This window comes from Candoia aspera, chromosome 5, assembly GCF_035149785.1.
Source record: "Candoia aspera isolate rCanAsp1 chromosome 5, rCanAsp1.hap2, whole genome shotgun sequence".
Classification (NCBI taxonomy): domain Eukaryota; kingdom Metazoa; phylum Chordata; class Lepidosauria; order Squamata; family Boidae; genus Candoia; species Candoia aspera.
The window spans coordinates 48690151-48711654 of NC_086157.1; the positions used below are offsets into that span (position 1 = coordinate 48690151).

Here is a 21504-nt window from a genome sequence, read left to right on the forward strand (position 1 = left end):
CTATATCTTTTTCTTTTACCTGCACTACTTTTCAGTTTTCTTATCTTTTTTCTTTTCCTTAACTTCATTTTATATTATTTCATGTTTATCTTTTATTTATGTGAACATCTTTAGTAAAAATTATAAAAATAAATAAAATTTCACAGTTTATCACAACGCATAATAGGCTTAACTAACATCCTAGCCCTAGCACCTGAAGGAATTAGTATGTTTGCACTATTGGTCTTCATTGGATTATTTGAGGCAATTCTTAATGGTTAATATTTCTGTGATGGGAAAGACTACATATGGTATTCATGGAAAGAACTTCATAAAGTCTTATGAAGCTAATTCTACCTCTTAGCTTATATGGTCTAGATTTCAATATATCACAACAATAATGATGCTGAAATTAAGCTGAAGTACTATGCTACAACGGGTTGCACAGAAGAAAGCAACTAAAATTCTGTCCACTAATGTTTTGGAGTCAGTTTTAGTAAGTGTTCCTAAGTGTTTTAAGTACAGCTTATTCCTTCCACACTTCATTCTACTTTGCCAATATTTTATAATATCTGCAATAGCAACTATTTCATTATTTTATCAATACAATCAGTAATAAAAATATTAAACAGATTCTCAGGGATTGGACTTGATTACTTCTGTTACTAAGGAATTGATTGGAAAAAATTATTATTAAGAAATAAGGTATTTGTTTTCTACAAATAATTAAATTAAAATCGTTTATAAATTTATTGCAGAAGTTTAATTTTATATATTTTAATTTAGATTTACTAAATCTCTAATTTAGGAAATATGTGACAATGGATTCAGATACAAGAAAAGTCAAGAGTTTCCTATAGCTTTGCTACTCCAGTTGAAGATGAACAACAACATTCTTTATAGTTCCTGAATCCATGTTGTCAGCAATACAAAGCATTGAATATTGCATTCATTGAGAAAGACTAAGAACATATAGAAGTGTTCATTTCACATAGTCTGTTTTTCAAGCTGGAATACCACCTATCATGTGTTTAAGGAAAAGAGAACTGGAGGGGACTTCGTTCTGCATCATATTCCTTGTTGGAACAGCTGATTGGCAGTATTCCAGTTTTACAATAAGACTTATGTGTCTGCTGTCTTAACTGTTACGTTTATGTGCACATTTTCCTGCCATACTAGAGTTACATATATGGAATGCTGCTGGATTGGTTTGCAAGTACTGGAATTTATTTTAGACAGTGCAATATTCCAGTAGGCTTTAAGGAACTACCATTCTGAAAAAAAATTGCAATACAAAAATATCTTTTTAGTAAGGAGATAAAAACAGTTCATTGATAAAAAATAGTTCATTTATAAATTTGTCAAGTGTGCTTTTGTAAATAATCTTGATTATGTTTTATTTTTGTCATATGTAATTGGTTTCAGCATTTATTGTATATCACATATCATATGTATACTTAAATATAAATAGTAACTTCATGGAATTGAAGATGTAAATAGTACTAGGTCATCCAAATTATTTATCAGAATATGCTTGACAGGATATTTATTTTGATACTTATTTTTTAATACATGGTAATGTGATGGAATGTGTTCCTGAAGGAGGAGGTGATGTGGATTTCAGTGCTGCCACTGATTCCCAGGAAGTATGAAGTGCATTCCAGGCAGATAAGAGGATTCACAGTCCGGAGGCTGTTGCTGGGAAAGTTAAGAGGTTCAAGGTAGCTCCGCCCTAGAGTCTCCCAGGTTATTTTCCCTTAGGTCAGTTAGAGTAGCTTTAGTCTGGCAAGATTCTGTCTGTCTGGTGAAAGCAATAAAGAACAGGAGTTTGGAATACACAGACTTGACATTGTTCTTGGGCTGGCCCTGACAGGTATATTTTGAAAGCAAGATATTTGACATAAATTATTGTTCTGATGAAATGCAGTGATGGATTCTGAGATTTCCATAATACAATATTGTATTTGGTAAATACATTAAATATTAATACAATATTTAAAAAGAAAATATGTGTAGGGGTGATCACCCAAAAGAAAACACCAGTGAAGATTGAATACAGTCAGTCCTCATTTAGTGACTTCAGTTAGTGATGGTTTGCAAGTATGATGGTAATACATGGTAGTAAATGGTAGTAAAAAAATAGTTTTATGACCAATTTGTGCACTTAACAGCCAAATTTCTGTGCCTGGCAACAATGTACCCTGGAGTGAGAGTAACATCAGTGTTGCACGAGAGAACTTTATCTAAATGAGATGGCAGCTACCAGTAATCTTTGCGGCTTCTCTCTCTCTCTCTCTGGTAGCTTGTATACTGACCATTTTGTTCAGTGACCATTTTGCTGGAACAAATTGTGGTTGCTAAATGAGGATAGACTATATGTTGATTATTTTCTTTGGTCTGTCAATGCAAAACATGAGAGAAGGAGAAACAATAGTGTTTTTGAAATTTATTCGTATGAGTTTAGTAGTTTTAGAATTACTGTTCCTATGTATTGCTTTCTTTACTTTTGTTAGAACTTCTGATCTAAATTTGTGGCATTTTATTATTAATTTTTAATCTTTTCTGAAAATTTCTTTAAACTTTGATTTAGAAAATATTAAATAAATAAATACATTGTGAAATGAAAGACTGCAGCATTTTGTTGCAGGTCTCATTTGTAATATCATTTTATTGCTTCAAAAAGAACACTATATTCATAAATTGGGCCACCCCAGTATCCCTTTAAAAATTGCTACTTAATTGTATGTTGATGTCACGGAGTGAAAAAATTGAAAAAGGTGAGACTCATATTGGCCATTTTTTTGTATATATAATATCTATATTTTACATTACACACACACACAAACACACACACACACACAGACATAATGAATGACATTAATGAATGAAATAAATATGAAATCAAATCAGATTCAGATTTTTTTCCCTGCCAAAAGATGTGCCTCTTCTTTAGTCCAGATAGGCTGATAGTTATGCTAATAAGTAAAGTGCATGAATATTCAATTCGGAGATTAATTTTTAAGGTAATTCTGTCAACCATTCGAGCTGTATTTCTGAACTTAATAATCAATCTGTTAATAACATTGAAGTGAAGCATTTGAATTTTCTTTTATTGGCCCCAGGTAAAGCCAACTGTCCAAATCTTTACTGAAAAGATAATGATGTATGAATGTGTAAAAACAGGCATTCAAACCAGAGTATTCAGAAAGGGATCTCAAAATTTGAGCAAAATTACATAAAGTTCAACATGATGTATACTGGGATCTTCTAGAGATTATTGTGAGCAGTATATGAAATGTATGTCTTTCTCTTTAGGACAGAACATCATATCTGAAGAACTGAAAAAGAAAGAATACTGATCTTGGAGATCCATGATCAGTTATAGCTGATCTTAGAAGGAAAAAAAAGCCAATATAAGAGTTGAAATTAGAATTCTCATGTGAACAAATTGAGGGGAGTGATTGTATTTTGTATGGTACTAGACTAGTTATAAACTCAAATATATTAGTTGAGATTATAATATTTACATTAAAATGCAGAAGATAATTTAGGTTTATTGAATAGCACAACAGGTAATGATATTTTCTTGCCCATGTTAACAGAAAGTTATAACTAGATCTGTAAACACTCCTTGCCTTTGCTGTTACATTGGGAATGTTGAGACTAAATGAGGGCCAGTGCTCTCTGCTAAATGAGACGTTGTTTATTCATTCAGTTGCTTCCGACTCTTCGTGACTTCATGGACCAGCCCACACCAGAGCTTCCTGTCGGTCGTCAACACCCCCAGCTCCCCCAGGGACGAGTCCGTCATCTCTAGAATGTCATTCATCCATCTTGCCCTTGGTCGGCCCCTCTTCCTTTTGCCTTCCACTCTCCCTAGCATCAGCATCTTCTCCAGGGTATCCTGTCTTCTCATGATGTGGCCAGACTATTTCAGTTTTGCCTTTAATATCATTCCCTCAAGTGAGCAGTCAGGCTTTATTTCCTGGAGGATGGACTGGTTTGATCTTCTTGCAGTCCAAGTCACTCTCAGAATGTTCCCCCAACACCACAGTTCCAAAGCATCTATCTTCCTTCTCTCAGCCTTCCTTATGTCCAGCTCTTGCAGCCATATGTTACTACGGGGAAAACCATTGCTTTAACGATGCGGACCTTTGTTGTCAGTGTGATGTCTCTGCTCTTAACTATTTTATCGAGATTTGTCATTGCTCTTCTCCCAAGGATTAAACGTCTTCTGATTTCCTGACTACAGTCAGCATCTGTAATCTTCGCACCTAGAAATACAAAGTCTTTCACTGCTTCTACATTTTCTCCCTCTATTTGCTAGTTATCAATCAGGCTGGTTGCCATAATCTTGGTTTTTTTGAGGTTTAGCTGCAAGCCAGCTTTTGCACTTTCTTCTTTCACTTTCATCATAAGGCTCCTCAGTTCTTCTTTGCTTTCAGCCATCAAAGTGGTATCATCTGCATATCTGAGATTGTTAATGTTTTTTCCAGTGATTTTAACTCTAGCCTTGGATTCCTCAAGCCCAGCATGTCGCATGATGTGTTCTGCATACAAGTTGAATAGGTAGGGTGAGAGTATACAACCCTGCCATACTCCTTTCCCAATCTTAAACCAGTCCGTTGTTCCGTGGTCTGTTCTTACTGTTGCTACTTGGTCATTATACAGATTCTTCAGGAGGCATACAAGATGACTTGGTATCCCCATACCACTAAGAACTTGCCACAATTTGTTATGGTCCACAGTCAAAGGCTTTAGAATAGTCAATAAAACAGAAATAGATGTTTTTCTGAAACTCTCTGGCTTTTTCCATTATCCAGCGGATATTGGCAATTTGGTCCCGAGTTCCTCTGCCTTTTCTAAACCCAGCTTGTAGATCTGGCAATTCTCGCTCCATGAACTGCTGAAGTCTACCTTGCAGGATCTTGAGCATTACCTTACTGGCATGTGAAATGAGTGCCACTGTTTGATAGTTTGACAATTCTTTAGTGTTTCCCTTTTTTGGTATGGGGATATAAGTTGATTTTTTCCAATCTGATGGCCGTTCTTGTGTTTTCCAAATTTGCTGGCATATAGCATGCATTACCTTGACAGCATCATCTTGCAAGATTTTGAACAGTTCAGCTGGGATGCCATCATCTCCTGCTGCCTTGTTATTAGCAATGCTTCTTAAGGCCTATTCAACCTCACTCTTCAGGATGTCTGGCTCTAGCTCCCTGACCACACCGCCAAAGCTATCCCCGATATTGTTATCCTTCCTATACAGATCTTCCGTATATTCTTGCCACCTTTTCCTGATCTCTTTTTCTTCTGTTAGGTCCTTGCCATCTCTGTTTTTGATCATACCCATTTTTGCTTGGAATTTACCTCCTATGTTTCTAATTTTCTGGAAGAGGTCTCTTGTCCTTCCTATTCTATTGTCTTCTTCCACTTCCGCACATTGCTTGTTTAAAAATAATTCCTTATCTCTTCTGGCTAACCTCTGGAATTTTGCATTTAATTGGGCATATCTCCCCCTATCACTGTTGCCTTTTGCTTTCCTTCTTTCTTGGGCTACTTCTAGTGTCTCAGCAGACAGCCATTTTGCCTTCTTGGTTTTCTCTTTCTTTCGGATGTATTTTGTTGCCACCTCCTGAACAATGTAGTGAACTTCTGTCCATAGTTCTTCCGGGACCCTATCTACTAAGTCCAGTCCCTTAAATCGATTCTTCACCTCCACTGCATATTCCTTAGGAATATTAGTGAGCTCATATCTAGCTGATCTGTGGGTCTTCCCTAAGCTCTTTAGTCTGATCCTAAATTGTGCAATAAGAAGTTCATGATCTGAACTACAGTCAGCTCCAGGCCTTGTTTTTATTGACTGTATAGATATCTGCCACCTTTGGCTGCAAAGGATGTAGTCAATCTGATTTCGGTGTTGTCCATCTGTTGGAAGTTCATTTATAAAGCTGTCTCTTAGGTTGTTGGATAAATGAGACATATTGATGACTTAGTCAGGAGCATCTTCAGGGGGCTCAACAACATCAAATTTGTGGGCATGACCAGACAGTTGAAGCCCTGCCCCTTTTTATATGTCTCTGATGCATGCAGCAGATCTTAAAAAGAAGTGGGACATCAACTGCAAGATCTCATGTGCCATTTTGATGCAATTGACCATCTCTTGTGGAAGGCTCTGGACTTAGTTGTGAAAACACTGAAGAATCTTAATTATTGCCATAATAGTATATATACATTCAGAATTTTTATGTATATATACTCTCTCTCTCTCTATACATACACACAGTATGTATGTATGTATGTATGTATGTGTATGTATGTATATATATATATATATATATATATATATATATATATATATATATATAAATAAACTAGTGATGTTAAAAATCCATTTTTCCTGAGGGCAAGCAGAAAGCAACACATCACAAACGTATAAATATATTTATATTAAAGTATAATATTTATATTAATTAATTAAATATTATCTTAATTAATATTATATTCATATTAAAGTATACAAAACAGTCACTAAGAGCTCAACCACAATTTTTCACTCCTTGCAAAGACAGCGAATTTAATATTTGGATTTGGCTGTATCAAATAAAACAATTTTATAGTTTAAAGGGTGGTTATATATAAATGATGAAAGTTTAGTACAACTACAGTAGATTATTTTGTATGCCCTAGCAGAATGTTTAAGAAAGGATGGAAAAACACTATTTTCTATTACTAGGATAGCAATAGGTCTTCTGCAAAAAGTGAAAATGACTGTATTTCCACCCGCTTCTTTATATATATGTGAGTGTTGGGTATGTGATCTAAAATTAAGCGTATTTAGTGGGACTGGATTATGTAAATGTATGGTTTGGTCATATAAAGAAAATGAAGGAAGATCAAATTTCAAAACAATTTGATGAGCAGGAATGAATGGATTGAGAGGAAGGGAAAGACAGAAAATCATGGTTGGATGGAATTGATGAGATCCTCTCTGAAGCCAATTCAGCAGCCTGCTAGAACCACTGAAATGGAACAGAGCTTAACACAGTTTAGAAGCTGGGACAGAAAAAGAAAAGTATCTTAAATAGCTTCAGTGAGCATGCCAGAGAAACACAGGTTATTGCTCTTACACATTCAGCCCTCCCAAGCATAAAGAATCACACGCTTAGACACATTAGGTTAAGAAGTAAAAAGAAGCTTACTGACTTTATTCGTTGTTGCTTCTGCTACATCCATCTTGGTGGAAAAAGATGAAGTTCCTTTGTTCTTCTTTTCTTTGTAATTATATAGTTTGCCCTAAACTCTCAGCCCTACAGCTGCCAAGAGGTGTGTGAAAGAAAGGGGCAGAATCCCTCATCAAGGCTCAAGCACATGGCCCTGATGGAGAGAGCAGCATCCGTGCTGCTTCCCCCTGGGTGGACAGGAGAAAGAGGAAGTGGGAGTGGCAAACAAACAGCTTCCTCAGAATTGCCTTGTGGGACAACTTAATTTACATGAGGCATGCTGGATTTGCCAAAACCTCCAACACTCTCAAAGAGAAGTGTGAAGTTAGAAGAACAGAAGGGAATGTATGAAACACCATATGGGCATGGTAGAAGGATGGTTTTCAAGGACAGAAAGGTATGGAGAGGTTTAGTGAATGCTGTTGGTATTCAGTAGATTTCTGTTCTTTAGCGCTCCTCAAAGAGCTGGATATTTGCTACCAGACATAATTTTGGGCTTTAGCTATGTTGTGTCTTCTTGAGAACAGTTTGTCCACAGACGAAGATGTTACAGAACGAGATATGCTGCAAAATTTACTTGAGGAAAATATGAATGAGACTCTGAATAAGAATTTGTCACCAAATATGAAAAAAGAAAACTGGATGAGGTTTTAAAAATCAAGAAGGAAATCAAAAAAATAATCCCAGAGAACAATTGGAATAATTTCCTTTTGTTGAACTTAACAAAAAAGACTGTTTAAAGTGCTAAAGAAATTTGTAATAAGGATCAACAGCCATCTGAATGCATTTCAGAGAAAGACTACCCTGTATAGAATTAAAAAGGACTACGAAGTCAGCTTATTCAACCAGGGATAAAATGGGATATGTTGTTATTTTGGTTGGTTCTCTCTGGATTTACTGATATTTGTGAAATGTGGATGTGCTTATAGTTTACAGTAGCGATAGGGAATGTGTATTTGAATGGGATAAGTTGCTATTTGGAATATTGTGTATTGGAGATTGTTATAGCTTTTAGGGTTTGGCTGATTTCATTTATATTTAACGATTTGTATTATGATTATTAAGGTACAATAATAATAATAATAAATGTCTGGTTTTGGGTTTAATATGATTAAGATTATTAAAATTGTTGTGTTATCAAGTACAATGGCAGACAATTAATATGTTTTTTAGTTCGATCTTTATTATAGTAGACAGGAATGTATAGAATAGTAGTAGGAAGGAAATAATTAAATTAATGTTATCTTTGGGGGGAAGTTTATTAGGATGTTTATATATATATATTTCTTTTAATATAAGGGCAGGGAGCAACAGTATTTAGTGATTTTTATAATGTGCCAATGGAATGATTTATAGAAATAATGTGATTTTGATTTAATATAGTGTAAGGGATTGATTATGGAAAATTGTTGTATATCCTTGCTATTAAAAGTTGGAAGTCACCTCTTTTTGTAATTCTGAAAATTTTTCTCTTGTGTTTTTACACTTTTTTAGTTTTTTTTCTTTGTAGTTTTTTGTTTTTTTCTGTAGCTTTTATCTTTGCTTGAAACTTAATAAAATTCTTATAAAAATGAGATTGTTATAGTTAAGAGTTGAGATGTGGAATGTTGAATTTTATATATGTTAATTAATCTTACAGTAAAATCTCAGAGCTTTGCTTGGAGCTTTTGCTGGTAACTGGATTGAAGGAGATGTTACATATTTGATTTGCCTATTGTTAAGAAATGGGTTATGGTATGAAGAGTTTTATATTTGTTAGCTAAGAGGAAGAGATCAGGGAATTGTTTATACTTGCCATGATATGGGTGGGAAGTTGCTTTCTTGGGGGGGAAGGGTTTTTTTTAATATATCTTTTTCCTTTTTTTTCTTGCATTTTTTTCTAGTTTGTATTATTATTTGTTGTTCTATTCAAAACTTCTAATAAAATCTAAAAGGGCTTTAGCAGCCAAAAAAGAAGTTTATAAAAAGGGTGATTCCAGCCATAAAAAAGTAGCCTGTACAACTCTTAAATATACATGAAATAAGTAACTATGCTGGGATGAAAGTAAATATGATTCAGATGAAAGAAATGTTACAGGTGAAGAGTCCAAGCACCTATTTTAGTCTGCAAATATTGTAGTCTTGTTTTTTTTGTCTTAGGCCTTGATGACTGCCTGCAACAGTATATCAAGAATTTTGAGAGGGAGAAGATTGGTGGAGACCAGCTACTACGTATTACCCATCAAGAGCTGGAAGATCTGGGAGTTACTCGAATTGGTCATCAAGAGCTTATCTTGGAAGCAGTGGACTTACTCTGTGCATTGGTAATTATTTTGAGAATGGAGAAAGAACGAAGGGTTCTGAAATAAAGTATGAAAATTGTATAATCGCTGGGGTTGTGCAAAATTATTTCAAGGATTTTGCATAGATTTAATAATCACATCATTTATTTTTAGTGATAAAACTAAAACTACAAAACATAGTTGAAAAGTTTGTCATTTTAAGATCAAAGTTAGTTCTCTTCAAAGAAAATGGTGTTTTTATTGAACTTAAAATGACTGCTTTGTTTGCAGAAATACTTAGCCTTCATAAAGGGAAGCTGTGATTTCTTTCTAAATCATACTTAGTCTTTTACAGCTGCAAGCAAGACGCCTTCTTATCAAAATATATAACAGGGTACATTGGCTGGATTCACACCTCAGTTTAAATTATAGTTGGTTGTAATCATGGTTTGGTGAATAAATCACAGTGGGTGAGTTACAAAATATCCTAAGACAAAACCAAACAAATCAATTATAGCTTAGCATCACATGCATTTCACTGCCAATCATTGGATGTGTCTTCTGTGCATGCAGATGTGTGAGCAGATGACCTGGAAAGTAACTGCATTGAGTTTTTGAAGAGTTGTAAACTCCTCAACACTTTAAAGAAGAGATTATCGCTTGTGGTATTACTGCAGCTGAAGCAAACCTCTGAATATTTTTAAGCCCTCTAAAATAAGTATATGCATTTCCAAAATCTGCAGCAGATTTTGCTGTTGCCTAAAGATAAGACTGATCTTATACAAGCATTACATGATTTAAAAAGATTTTATATCATTAGGTATGACTTTTAAAGATAATTCATTTTATTGCAAATATGTCTTAGAATGATTTAAGAAAAGAGTTTTCTAGAAAACTTAAAGTTTTATGAAAAGAAATAAATGAGTGAGTGAGTTTTGGGAATTTCTGGTCCAGAAAAGTAGATTAGTAGAGCCAGTCTGGTCTAGTGGTTAATGTGCTAGGCTAGAAACCAGGAGACTGTGAGTTCTAGTCCTGCCTTAGGCATGAAAGCCAGCTGGATGACTTTGGGCCAGTCACTCTCTCTCAGCCCAACTCACCTCACACGGTTGTTGTGGGGAAAATAGGAGGAGGAAGGAGTAATGGGTATGTTTGCCGCCTTGAGTTATTTATAAAAATAATAAAGGTGGGATAGAAAATAAATAAATAAAAATAAATTATATAAAAAAGTTCTATTATCTATTAAAGATTCAGAACAATGCTTAAACGTATATAGATGTCAGATATAATTCCTACAGTAAATTGTTAAGTGAATCTTTCTTACATTTTTTTCATATAAAATTTCAAACTGTTTTCATCTTTTATTTCCGTTTCTTTTAAATGGCACTTTTAACTAAAAAAACCTCTTTTACTATAGAAATATGTCATACTCATCACATATCAGGTTTATAGTTGTTCTTAATGGAGGGGGATGGAGGGAGTGCATCCATCCTGGCTCTCTTGGACCTCTCAGCGGCTTTCGATACCATCCACCATGGTATCCTTCTGGGGCGGCTCAGGGAGTTGGGGGTGGGTGGCGTGGTTTTGTGCTGGTTCACTTCCTTCCTCCAGGGCCAGTCCCAGTTGGTGGTGATAGGAGATGAGAGATCCGACCCTCAACCCCTGCTGTGTGGGGTGCCGCAGGGTTCGGTTCTCTCCCCTCCTATTTAACATCTACATGAAACTGCTGGGTGAGTTCATCTGTCACCATGGGATGAGGTACCATCAATATGCTGATGATATTCAGATATATATCTCCATCCTGGGTGAAGTAAGAGATGTGGTGGCTGCCCTTTCTCAGTGCCTGGAGGCTGTGGGGGTCTGGATGGGGAACAACAGGCTTCAGCTGAACCCTGGTAAGATGGAGTGGCTGTGGATTGACAGCTCCTCGATATATGGGAAGTTGTCATCTCTAGTTCTGGATGGGGTGGCACTGCCTCATTCAGAACTGGTGCATAATTTGGGGGTCCTCCTGGACTCACGACTCCTGCTTGAAGAGGGCCTTTGCACAACTTCATGTTGTGCGCCAGTTATGCCCCTTCCTGGATCGAGAGGCCCTCCGGACAGTCACTCATGCCCTGGTCATCTCCCCCATAGACTATTGCAATGCGCTGTACATGAGGCTAGCCTTGAAGAATATCTAGAAGCTTCAGCTGGTCCAGAAAGCGGCCGTGCGAGCAGTGATGAGTACCCCAAGATCAGCACATGTAACACTTTTGCTGCGCGAGCTGCACTGGGTTCCAGTTTGCTTCCGGATAATTCAAGGTGTTGGTTATGACCTTTAAAGCCCTACATGGCATGGGGCCAGGCTACCCGAGGGACCATCTCATCCCCATAACATTGACCCATCCCACCCGGTAATGCAGAGAGGGCATGCTGCGGATCCCATCAGCAAGGGAGTTTCACCTGGCGGGATCCAGGAGGTGAGCCTTCTCTGCAGTGGTGCCCGCCCTGTGGAACATTCTGCCTCCCAAAGTGAGGCAGGTCCCTTCACTCCCAACCTTCGGGAAGGGTTTGAAGACCTGGTTCTGCCACCTTGCCTGGGATGGGAAGAGCAATAGCTCTTCCTGGGTCTGGCTGGTAATGTAGAGTTCTCCCCACCAAATGGAAATTTTCCCACTTGGATTTTATATTTATATTACTATTTTAGTGTGGGAGATGCTGATTTGGTAATTTTAGGTGTTGAGGTTTTAATGGAATATTTTATTGTAAACCTCCCAGAGTCCCCCTCTTTGGGGGGAAATGGGCAGTAATAGAAATTTGAATAATAAATAAATAAATAAATAGTTGATAGATTTTTAATTTATATTTCTAATACAGAAATAAAACAAAATAATAATAGATGTATTCATGCGCTATTTATTAAATTGGCTTTCTTATCAATAAGGATAAACTTTTTGTGCTCTTTTTTTAAAATGCAGAATTATGGATTAGAAACTGAAAACCTAAAAACACTTTCTCACAAGCTAAATGCATCTGCCAAAAACCTTCAGAACTTTATCACAGGGAGAAGGAGGAGCGGTCATTATGATGGTAGGACCAGCAGAAAATTGCCAAATGATTTCCTTACCTCAGTGGTGGATTTGATTGGAGCAGCAAAAAGTCTCCTAGCTTGGCTGGACAGGTAAACCCATTTCAGCAGTTTCATTGACTACTTTACTGTGCTTATGAATAAATGCAATGTATTATAACTTGTATTAAAATTTGAAGTGCAAGTAATCTGTTTGCTTTATTTAAAACAACAAAATTTATAGAGATCACAAAATGATTGAAGTTTAGCTATAGATTAAACTTAGTCCTACACTGAGAGTTTAGCACCAAAGCTGGTCCAATCTGGCAACTGGTTTTGATGGCTGCCTGGAGGCAGATTGCCCACAGGTGGTGAAACCAAGTGCTGTTTTACTGGTGTGCCTCTATTCCTTTAAACTAAGGATTCCAGCATCCTTTCTTGGCTGATGAAACAGTTCTTCACTGCTTCACCTTCAGAGCAGTTAGGACAGACTGGACTGTGCAGAAGCAAACATCTTGAAGTATTGTGAAGTTTAATCATTGGGTTCATTTTGCATAATACTGATCTTTGTCGGAAGGATTCTATAGATGTGCACCTTTATGGCTTTCTTTTTGCCTGAGTAAAGGAGCAAAAATGTTTTGGGAAGTCAGTAATTTTTTACTTTCCTGTTAGTGTACTGTACTATGTATAAGCAACATTTCTGTTCAGATAGTAGTGTAGCCTTATCCAACCCCTTTGCAAATGAAAACGTTGTACAGCATGGGATAACACTCACACTGGTATTTTCAAATAAGAACATTGTTCTCCTACTTATTGAACATGGTTAAAGTTTCTTTTGCAGTGGTGGACTACTACTATATTAATTTATGCTCCAATTCCTTGCATTTTCTCAAGAGACAAAACAATTTTGAACTTATCAAGAATTTATAGTTAGTAGTGATTGTGTAAAAAATAATAGGTTATTATGATCATCATCTACCTTTACCTTATGTTACATGATACAAATATGAACAAAATAGTCAAGTGTCATCAAGGTGAATTTGACTTCTAATGCCATCTCAGCATGTTCCTAGTAATAGGCAATAGCTCCTCCAATCTCTTCCTCCTCCGTTACAGGTAGTCCTCACTTAATGATGGTAATTGAACCTGGAATTTCCATTGTCAAGTGATGTGGTCATAAAGCATGATGTCAGGTGACCATGCTGCTTAGCGATGGCACTTCTGACTGTCCCTGGTTACCATCATTAAGCAAAGACCACGTGGGTCATTAAGCGAGGACCTCAGATGATCACAACTTCCAACTTCCTGCAGGCTTCCCATTGATTTTTCTGGTAGGAAGCCAGCAGGAAATGTCACAAATCGCAATCATGTGACATGGGATGTTGTAATGGTCTGGAAACCTGGGCCAGTTGCTGAGTGCCCAGATTGCGATCACATGATTGCGATCTCATGATTAATCACATGATGGCTGAAAGTTTGAGGACCCATCATAAGTACCTCTCGTTTAGCACTGTCGCAAGTTTGAATGGTTGCTGAACAAGTGATCGTTAAATGAGGACCACCTATATTTTTGATTTGGTCCATCCACTGCTCTGTTGTCTTTCCTTTATATGTCCCTCAACCTAACCAAACATAATAATTGTTTCTAGTCCATCATCTGCTTATATCACACAACTAAATATGTGAGCTTCTGCTTTATGATTAAGGGAGCAGTCAGCTTTTATTTAGTCCGTGAGTGATTGATTGGATCTCGCAGCATATGTCCTGCCTTCAGTGCATCTCAGTGGGTCTGCCTGATTTCTCTCCAGCTTTTATAACCATTATTACTACTGGAAAGGCCATGGCTTTAACTATTTAATCAATATTTGGTCATGAATGTTTAACAAGACATACTAAAACGCACAACACCCACTCCCCTGTGATTTAGCATGAACAGATATTACAGAATATGTGTACTTGGTGTACATGGGGTCCTAGCATTTCAGACAGTTTATATTGAAGATAAGAAAGGAGGTGTCAAGAAAATAACTTTTAGCATTATTTTACACTTCTATCTATAAATAATGCAATGACTGAAAATATAGCCTTGTAGTCTTAAGATTTTCCATTTTAAATTTTAATTCTGCAATGATCTGTACAGGAGTGTTGTGTTGTCAAATAAATATTCTGAAGATGCTTCAGAGGAAAGTCTTGAGCAAACTAAATTTATAAAATTTTATACTAAAGAATTTTTGTAAAAAGCAATTTAAAATAATCTTATACAAATGGCATTCCACATGATCTATCTTTTGCTGTTTATTACAGTGCTGCTTTGGGTTTACAGAAAATCACAAGAGATGAAAAACAAAACAAACAGAAAGTGTGATATATATTTTTGGATCATTTTTTCTTTCCCTCTGCTTTAAAATAGCTCATTCTTAGAGAGCCAGTGTAGCATAGTAGTTAACATACAGAGAGATGTTCAAGTTCAAATGCACCTTTAGTGCATTTGAAAGCACAACATAGATCTGGGGATAGTCCATCTTTAACCTTGAATGGGGTTGCACTTCTCCATTACAGTGGTGTGGGGGTCTTTCTGGACTCACAGCTCCTGCTTAATGAACAGGTGGCAACTGTGGCCAGGAAGGCCTGTGCACAGCTTCATCTGTGTACCAGTTGCACCCCTTTCTAGATCGGGAGGCCCTTCAGTCAGTTACTCGTGTCCCACCCACCTCATGGCTCGACTATTACAATGTACTCTACTTAGGGCTGCCCTTAAAGACCACTTGGAAGATTCTACTGGTTTAGAATGCTGGAGCATGGGCAGTGGTGGGCCTGCCTTGTTATTGCATGTAACACCTCTACTTTGTGAGCTGCACTGTTTATTGATGTCCTTCTGGGTGTGATTCAGGGTGCTGGTTATCACCTATAAAACCCTACATGGCATAGGTCCTGGTTACTTTAGGGACCACCGATCTCCTGTATATCAGCCTGACTGGTTCAGTCTGATAGGGTTGGCATGCTCTAGGTCCCTTGAATTAAACAAAGATTCATGGAGAATCAGGAAGCTTGCCTTCTCTGTCATGGTCCCTGCCCCCTGAAATGAGGTTTCCCCTGCTGTCCATGAGACTTCCATCTTGATGGCATTCTAGAAAGCCCTAAAGACTGGGCTATTCTTCAACTAGGCTAGGGGCTAGTTGTTGGGGCTCCTGTCAGATTGTTTGAGGTTGTGGGTGTGGTTTACTGGACTTACCATTGGTTCTTGTTTTTTATTTATTTCTTATAGAATTATTGCATTGTATTTTCTATTTTATTGTACCAGAGTCCAGAGTCTGTTTGGAGTTGGGTAGTGCCTAAATTGGATAAATTATATTATATCAAATCAAATTAAATTAAATTAAACTAAATTTTGGACCAGCTACTATCTCTGTTAGCCCAACCTAACTCACAGGATTGTTGTTCTGGGGATAAAGTAGGAGGAGAGAATATGCTGCTGTGGTCTTTGACAAAAGGTGGGATATAAATTTAATAAGGAGACAACTTATATATTTAAAACAGATAATATGGAGATTAAACAGTGCTTTGAATGCTAGTGACTAATCTGAATCAGCCAGAATTTTGATTAGTATTATGTAGAAAATGTAGGATTAAAATATTTGAATAGATAACAGAAGTAGGGATGCGTGTTCTTAGTATTAACTAGGGTGAGCAAAATATTTTCAATTCAAGTCCTTTTGAATTAAAAAAAACTATTTAGAATTTGAAATGCCCCATTTTGAGCATGGAACATAATGCTGCAAGCATTATGAAGCGCTTTGAGCCCAAAAAAGCCCTGTCTCATGTTTCAAACACTGTTTTTAGCTGATCCTAAAATGCTTCTAAAATGATTTAAAAAATTGGATGTGGCAGCTAAGTCCCTGAGAGAAATAAAATTTTTAGATGATCTTGATAGCAGTGGCAGACAAAAGTTTGCTCTGTTTCAAGTTCAAAGTACTGCTTTTCAAGTTTGAACGATCCTTTTCTGAGTTTAAAACAGCTGTTCTGATTTACCAGAAATGTTAATCAGCTTAACCCAGTATTTAATGATAAAATACTTTCATTGAAGTATTGGGAAAAGTAATTCTAAAGGAAAGCATGAACAGAAAGTCCACATATCTGAACAACTCTGTAATCCTTCAAAAGCAGCAATCAAAATTTCACAAATAATTGTGAAGAATATTTAGGAATGCATTCAGCTAAGTCAATAAATTTAAATTGAATATTTTTAATGTAAATATATTTTATGTATCTGAGCATGTCTTTTCATATTCACTGTTATTAAAAATGTTGTATAATTAACATTAAAAGAAATTACTATTAACAAGATTATATTTACCACATTTTAACTTTACTTTTCCAGATCACCTTTTGCTGCTGTAACCGATTATTCTGTCACAAGGAACAACGTCATACAACTCTGCCTCGAATTAACAACAATTGTACAACAGGTGTGAAACTACATAATGTTGTATGTTACCATTTAATTAAAAACAAGTTTTCCGTGTAAAGATTTTGTACACAGAATTTCTTTAGAGTTAAAAATATTTCTACCAATTTACTAAGCTATGTTGCAAATTCCTTAAAATAATTTTAAATATGTATTTTATTACTGCATTTAGATATAAAATTAATATTAATATTTTCTCCTATTAATATAAAAGAATAAAAACATTCGGTAGACAATTCAATACTAAATGTGTACACTGGCTTAGATCTATAAAAATGGTTAATGTTAAAATAGAAATAAATTGGTTCTACTCACAAAAGTGATCAAAGCTAATTCTTAACATATAATATATTGCAGATCCCCTTTCTATCCACAAATTTTGGGAAAGACTGCTTTTGGATTTGTAAAATTGGAATTTCAAAATTGAGATTGATTTTTCTACAAGAAATAGAGACTGATTTGACATTTAAAATCCTAAATGCAATTACAGTGGTGTTTAAAAGTTTGTGAATTCTTTTGAATTTGCAATTTTTCTTTATAAATATTACCTAAAATGTGATCTGTTCTCCACACAAGTCCTAAAACTAGATAAAAAGAAGCCAGTTAAACAAATGAGTCCAAATTATGCTTGACTCTATAATAGTTTTTGTATTCATTCTGATGACATCTGTAAAAATGTATTGATCCATAAATCTTAGTCTAATAATGTGTTCATGATAAATGTATGGGTTGTGTAACGTTTTGTTGGTCACTCTATATTGGGAGAATTCTATATTAAGCTTTAATAATTAATTAGAAAACATTTATAATCTCCATTTCTAGTTTTATTTTGCAATTCATATATCTATATCATCTATATCTATATATCTCTCACACATACACACACAGTCACATACAAACACAGACACTTATTATATACACATACATAAACATAGGTATTTAATTTGCATTCTTAGTTTAAAATACAAATCTTATATCATTTAAAAAATGTTTACTGCATAACCCAATAATTATAAAAATGTTATTGAAGTTAAGAAGATGCAACAGAATTTTAAGGGAGATGTATTTCATGTCTCCTTCATATATTTTGAACTAATATTCTGAACTGTGTTAAAGGGTCATTGAATTTGAGCTATACAGGTAGTTCTTGCTTAATGAGAGTAATTTGGACCAGAATTTCTGTTGCTAAGTGATGCAGTCATAAAGCGCACATGACCACATCGCTTAGCGATGGCAATACCAGCAGTCCTTGTTGCCACTGTTAAGTGAGGATCATGGGTTGTTAAGTGAGGACCTCCTAACCCTAATGATAACCCTAACCCTAACCCTTCCAGCTTCCAACAAACAAAGTCAATTGGGAAGCCGGCAGGCCGGTGGGTGGGTAAATGGCTGTTGCTGCATGGTGTGAGTGCGGTGGTCCCGGGAGTGGCTGCTGCTGTGTGGGGAGGGTATGCAGGGGGCTACTGTGGGTGGAGAGGTTGCGGGGGGCACGTGTGCAGTACAGAGTACAAGATCCCTGGAATCTCATACCCCGTAGCCAGGCTATTCAGGAGAAAAAGCGGGAGTGTGAGTGACTTACAGGAGCATCTTACGGCCTACCATGCTGTTTTTCCCATTGACTTTACTTGTGAGAAGCTGGCAGGGAATGTTGCAAATGGCGATCATGTGACTGCAGGACGCTGCAACCATAGTAAGTGCGAGCTGGTTGCCAAGCGCCCAGATTGCGATCACATGGCTGTGGGAATGCTGGGATGGCTGGAACTTCAACGACTGGTCGTAAGTACCACTCATTCAGTGCCATCGTAACTTTGAGTGGTCTCTGAATAAGTAGTTGTTAACTGAGGAGCAGTTGTACAATGATATATTTTGAACTCAAAACAGAACCAGCTCAAAATACCTGGTTTTGAATTGAAGCAGCTCCTATAATCTTACCTGAAGTGTTTTGATGCTGTTCCAACCATACTGGAAGTTTTCCAAACTCCAAATGTGTCCAGCACAAAACAGAAGCTTGAAACATTTGGTATGGTTAAGACAACTGCTTTCATACTATCAGCCTTCCCAGGTAGACTGGACAGGAAACATGACCAGATAAGCTAATTCTACTTTATTGTAAGGTTACGTCAACAGAATTTTGCAAGTCTGAAAGTACAAATCTCTTGCCGTCTCTTTTTCCGGCCTGATAATTTAGGGAGATTCCTTTCTTTCTGTGCCCATTATGCAGCTGCGGGCTCCCCGCCTTTTATCTGATCTTTCCCTAGGCAGCTGTTCCTCCCCTCACATCTCCCAAGGTCATTCCCACATTACACATATTCAAAACAACTCTCTCAAGGGTGCGATAAGCATTTTGAGCTTAAAATGTTTTGAATTTGAAGTGTTTTGCATACTCTTCCTCTGTTCTTCAGTCTTTTTACTTGGCACAGAATTTGCAAAGCAAGGGGATTTTTAATTTAGGAGAAAAGTAGTTTACACTGTGCTATGTATCTTAAGATTTATGAAGGGAAATGGTTTTGTGTGAAAGTAGAAGAAAAGGAGTAGGAAGAAAAAAAAGAATAATTTCAAGTCTGGTCTTTTTTCTTCATGTCAGGCAGCTTCTATTTTCTTCTTTGAAACTAATTGCAAGGCCCATTTGTAGCTCCTAGTTTTGCTGGATGGTGTTGGGGGTGTTAAAAAGACAAAACACCTACTGTTTATGGTTGGTTTTAAAAAACCAAAAAACCTCTGTGTTATTGGGGAATAGAAGTGGGATAATTCCCCTTTTATTCTTCTATCACCAAGTCTCTTGATTCCATGCTTCAGGCAGAGAAAAAAGAGTCTGTGGTTAGATTCTGTATATATTTTTGAAAAGCAGTATGTCTCAGAATCTGATTGGCTTCCATATTGCTGTATCATTCATAATGCTATTTGTCCTAAGAGTATCTCCCTGGCAACATAAACCCTTTCATAACTTATATAATAAATAATGTGTAGAGTCAAGATCCTTTAAGGTTTTTTAGAAATCCATTTGTATCAGTTAGAGCTTCCACTGTTTTTTTATTTTTTTTTTGCAGTTATTTGCTTTGAATGCATATTGGTGTATTCTTGTACTTCAAGGGAAAAAAAAATAAGTTTCCTTAGGAATCTTCACCTTCTTGTTAGAATTTTCATCTAAAGGCATTGTGAGTCCATCTTAACATTTAATGTTGGCAGTGTGTCCAGTTTTTTTTCTTCACTTATTTCTAGAATGTTTCTTTGGTAAAAGAAATACGTTATTGCTCTCTGTTTATATAGTGACTTGCCCTGCTTGTGTTGGTGGGGATGTTGTTCTCTCCTTGGGAGTGCCTTCATCGGGCTGTTATTTCCTACTTGGTTGATTGATTGAGTTAATAGTTCTTTGGTTAGGGTATTGTGTACTGTGTGTTGTCTGGTGTTAATCTGGTGTTAATCTTTGCATATCTGGGTGTTGATTGCTGGTGAGGAGGTGTTCTGGTCTTTTAGCTTTAAAGAAATCATGAAATCCCTAGAAGTTTTTAAGACTTTTATGTCTCTTTTCTGCCAACTGTAAAGCAACAGGAAACCCAATTAGTTATTTGCACTTGAGATAATTCATGAAAGATAAGAAGCAGTAATCTTTTTCATAAACAGGCTACTTTGCTCTTGAGAGTGAAATAATGCCTTAGTCAGTTGGATCCTCAACATAGAATTGGTGTATAACTATGTTTTTCAGTTGCCATTACTGTGAATATATCATACTCTGAAGATCTGAAGGCAGATGGTGAATTTCTTTTCAATGGATGTATTCAAGAAGAGGATGGACAGCCACCTGTCAGTGTTGCTTTAATTTGAATTCATATACAAAGCTAGAGATTGGATTCAGTGGCCTCACTGACCGATTCTGACTCTGTGATCCTATGATACAAAATTAGAAAAATAATACAGCTGTAAAGGTGAAGGAAGAATTTTATTTGATGGTTGCATAAATATTAATGTGCTGCAGAAGGTAGAGTGGACTATCTCCTGCATTTATTCATATAATTTTAATAAGAGACTTAAAGTAGGACAGATTTTAATTATACTTTAAAAATGTGGAACATAAATATTTTCTTACGTTTTTGGAGAGTTTAATCCTGAAAGAAACTGAACTAACATGTTCATGTTTGCTGAATTTATAGATTTTAAATTTCTACAGATTGATAAGAATTGGATTTGATTATAACAAAAAAGCATGTTTTGTTTTGCATTTGGGAGTTTTCTGTGGTGTTTTGTCACACTTGTTAAAATGTATGCAAATTATCTATTTGATTATCTATTCATTTTAATATAAACTATCAATACTTGACATTCTTAAAACAGCCAGTTTCTGCAAAAGACTCTTGGTTAGTACATGTTTCCTTAACTATTACTATCATGAACTTAATGGACAACTTTTGAATAATAATGTAATCAAAGAAACTATGAGACTGTTTAGAATAAGGATAAAAATTGAATTTAACATGCTGTATAATTGCATTATTTATTTTAAAAGTAATAATTTCTAGAAATGCAAAGTTTAAA

The 21504-nt window shown here is 36.1% G+C and overlaps 1 protein-coding gene across 4 annotated transcripts in view; it reads left to right on the plus strand.

Moving 5' to 3' along the window:
- Positions 1–21504, plus strand: part of CNKSR2 (connector enhancer of kinase suppressor of Ras 2) — a 162936-nt gene that overhangs the window by 19152 nt on the left and 122280 nt on the right. For all 4 annotated transcript variants that reach the window (XM_063305167.1, XM_063305168.1, XM_063305169.1 and 1 more), the window contains exons 2-4: positions 9342–9505; positions 12421–12623; positions 16888–16975. In XM_063305167.1, the coding sequence (XP_063161237.1) occupies positions 9342–9505; positions 12421–12623; positions 16888–16975 (455 nt within the window). The remainder of the gene's footprint in view (positions 1–9341; positions 9506–12420; positions 12624–16887; positions 16976–21504) is intronic.